This window comes from Penaeus vannamei, chromosome 28 (genome assembly GCF_042767895.1).
Source record: "Penaeus vannamei isolate JL-2024 chromosome 28, ASM4276789v1, whole genome shotgun sequence".
Classification (NCBI taxonomy): domain Eukaryota; kingdom Metazoa; phylum Arthropoda; class Malacostraca; order Decapoda; family Penaeidae; genus Penaeus; species Penaeus vannamei.
The window spans coordinates 33,817,833-33,820,332 of record NC_091576.1 but is presented as its reverse complement, the minus strand read 5'-3'; the positions used below and the strand labels follow the sequence as shown (position 1 = coordinate 33,820,332).

Here is a 2,500-nt window from a genome sequence, read left to right as displayed (position 1 = left end):
AGTAACTTCCCATTGCTTGGAGTGAGTGCAAATTCCACCACTGGCTCTCCTAACTAGTATCATGTCCCTTTATCTGCAATGTGTGCGTGTGTGTGTGTGTGTGTGCTTCGATGTACGAATTCTTCCCTTTCTTCTAATCAGCTGACACGTCCGTATAGTTATGTTTGGTATTTTTAAAGTTCATATATAATATTTACATTGTTTTACACCACTTTTATCATCATCATCATTTACTTTTGTTCACTTGGCGATCCAGAATACAGGGTGAGAATAAGTTTTTCTTTACTGTGGTTGAAGGAAACATAATAGAATTAACCATTATGATTTGTTTACATTCCAACCACTGGCTGTGTTAGCTTCTCTCTTTCGCATCTCTCGATCTATCTATCTATCGTTCACTCGCTGGATCTTTCTCTCCCTCTCTCTATTTCTCTCTCTCTCTATCTATCTATCTATCTATCTATCTATCTCACTCTTTGTCTCTGTCTCTCCTCCCTCCCTCCTTCTCCCTCCCTTCCTCCTTCTCCCATCCATCCTCCCTCTCACTCCTCCCTCCCTTCCTCCCTCTGCCTCCTCCCTCCCACCCTCCATCTCGCTCACCCTCCCTTCTTCTCCCTCTCTCTCTCTCTCCATTCCTCTCCCCTCCCCTCCTTACCTCTCTCTCCATTCCTCTCCCCTCCCCTCCTTACCTCTCTCTCCATTCCTCTCCCCTCCCCTCCTTACCTCTCTCTCTCCCTCCCCAGCCACAGGAGAACACGTGAGACTAAACTTCAGCCACGTGAACGCGAGCGACCACCTCCCTACAGCGACCCCCCGATGCGTGTGGTGGGACAAGCGGTCTCGCGGCTGGAACACGAGCGGCTGTTTCGCGAGCCTCAGCAGCGACCGCTTCACCGAGTGCAGCTGCGACCACCTGACGTCCTTCTCTCTCCTGGTGGATGTCTGGGGACGTCGGGAGGACTCTGGATGGACGGAGGTTAGTGGACGTCACGGGGGAAAACGACGTCTTTTTGGGTCGTTGTGGACGTCGAAAAAAAACGTCTTTTGGGTCGTTGTGGACGTCGCAAAAAACGTCTTTTGGGTCGTTGTGGACGTCGCAAAAAACGTCTTTTGGGTCGTTGTGGACGTCGCAAAAAAACGTCTTTTGGGTCGTTGTGGACGTCGCAAAAAACGTCTTTTGGGTCGTTGTGGACGTCACAAAAAACGTCTTTTGGGTCGTTGTGGTCGTCGCAGAAAACGTCTTTTGGGTCGTTGTGGACGTCGCAAAAAAGAAAAAAAAAACGTCTTTTGGGTCGTTGTGGACGTCGCAAAAAAGAAAAAAAAAAACGTCTTTTGGGTCGTTGTGGGCGTCGCAAAAAAAAACGTCTTTGCTTGCCGATCTGAACCTGATAGGCGAAAGGTATCGGTTATAAACTAACGATATATAATCATAATCATTACCAAGTCTGATGTTGTGTTTTTCATTTTTACTTTACACTATCTCATTATGAATGGTATAATTATCTCTACATGTAATTGTCATAACCTTAACTCTTTATTTATCATCATATTACATATACTAAAAATACGAGATGAATAATCTACTTACAATCAGTTGATGCTTATTATGATCGCAAACATAGCTATCAATATGCATAAATAATCAGCCCAGTTTTCCTTCTTACAAAATTATCGTAACTTATTAGAGATAATTATTTTCTTTGAGTTGAATTGCCATCACATCAGTACAGTTGGGCGTAGTTGTTGAGGCTCAATACCTCAAACATCTTCATCTCTTTCTTCCTTTTTTCCCCTCTCGGTGATTTCTTTCTTCCTTTATTTTCTTCTATCTATTTTCTGCTATCTTTTCTTCCCCTTTACCCTCTCGGCTATCCCCATCCTCGTTTATTTACCTCGCGGTCATCTATTTCTTCCTTTATATCCCTTTTGATCATCTTTCTTTCATTTTTTCAATCTCGGTCATCTCTTTCTTCCTTTTTCCCCTTTCTGTCATCTCTTTCTTCCTTTTTTCCCCTCTCTGTCATCCATTTCCCCCTTTATTTCCCTCTCTATCATCCATTTCCTCCTTTATTCCCCTCTCTGTCATCCATTTCCTCCTTCATCCCTCTCTCTTCCATCCATTTCCCCTTCATTCCCCTCTTCCATCCGTTTCCCCTTCATTCCCCTCTTCCATCCGTTTCCCCTTCATTCCCCTCTTCCATCCGTTTCCCCTTCTCTCCCCTCTTCCATCCGTTTCCCCTTCATTCCCCTCTTCCATCCGTTTCCCCTTCATTCGCCTCTTCCATCCGTTTCCCCTTCATTCCGCTCTTCCATCCGTTTGGCCTTCATTCCCCTCTTCCATCCGTTTCCCCTTCATTCCCCTCTTCCATCCGTTTCCCCATCATTCCCCTCTTCCATCCGTTTCCCCTTCATTCCCCTCTTCCATCCGTTTCCCCATCATTCCCCTCTTCCATCCGTTTCCCCATCATTCCCCTCTTCCATCCGTTTCCCCTTCATTCCC

At 45.5% G+C, this 2,500-nt stretch overlaps 1 protein-coding gene across 2 annotated transcripts in view; it reads left to right on the top strand.

Annotated features, from left to right (window-relative positions):
• The window catches only part of LOC113813501 (latrophilin-like protein LAT-2), a 13,994-nt gene that overhangs the window by 4,021 nt on the left and 7,473 nt on the right, over positions 1-2,500 (top strand). For both annotated transcript variants that reach the window (XM_070142063.1, XM_027365494.2), the window contains one exon: positions 744-976. In XM_070142063.1, coding sequence (XP_069998164.1) covers positions 744-976 — 233 coding nt within the window. The remainder of the gene's footprint in view (positions 1-743; positions 977-2,500) is intronic.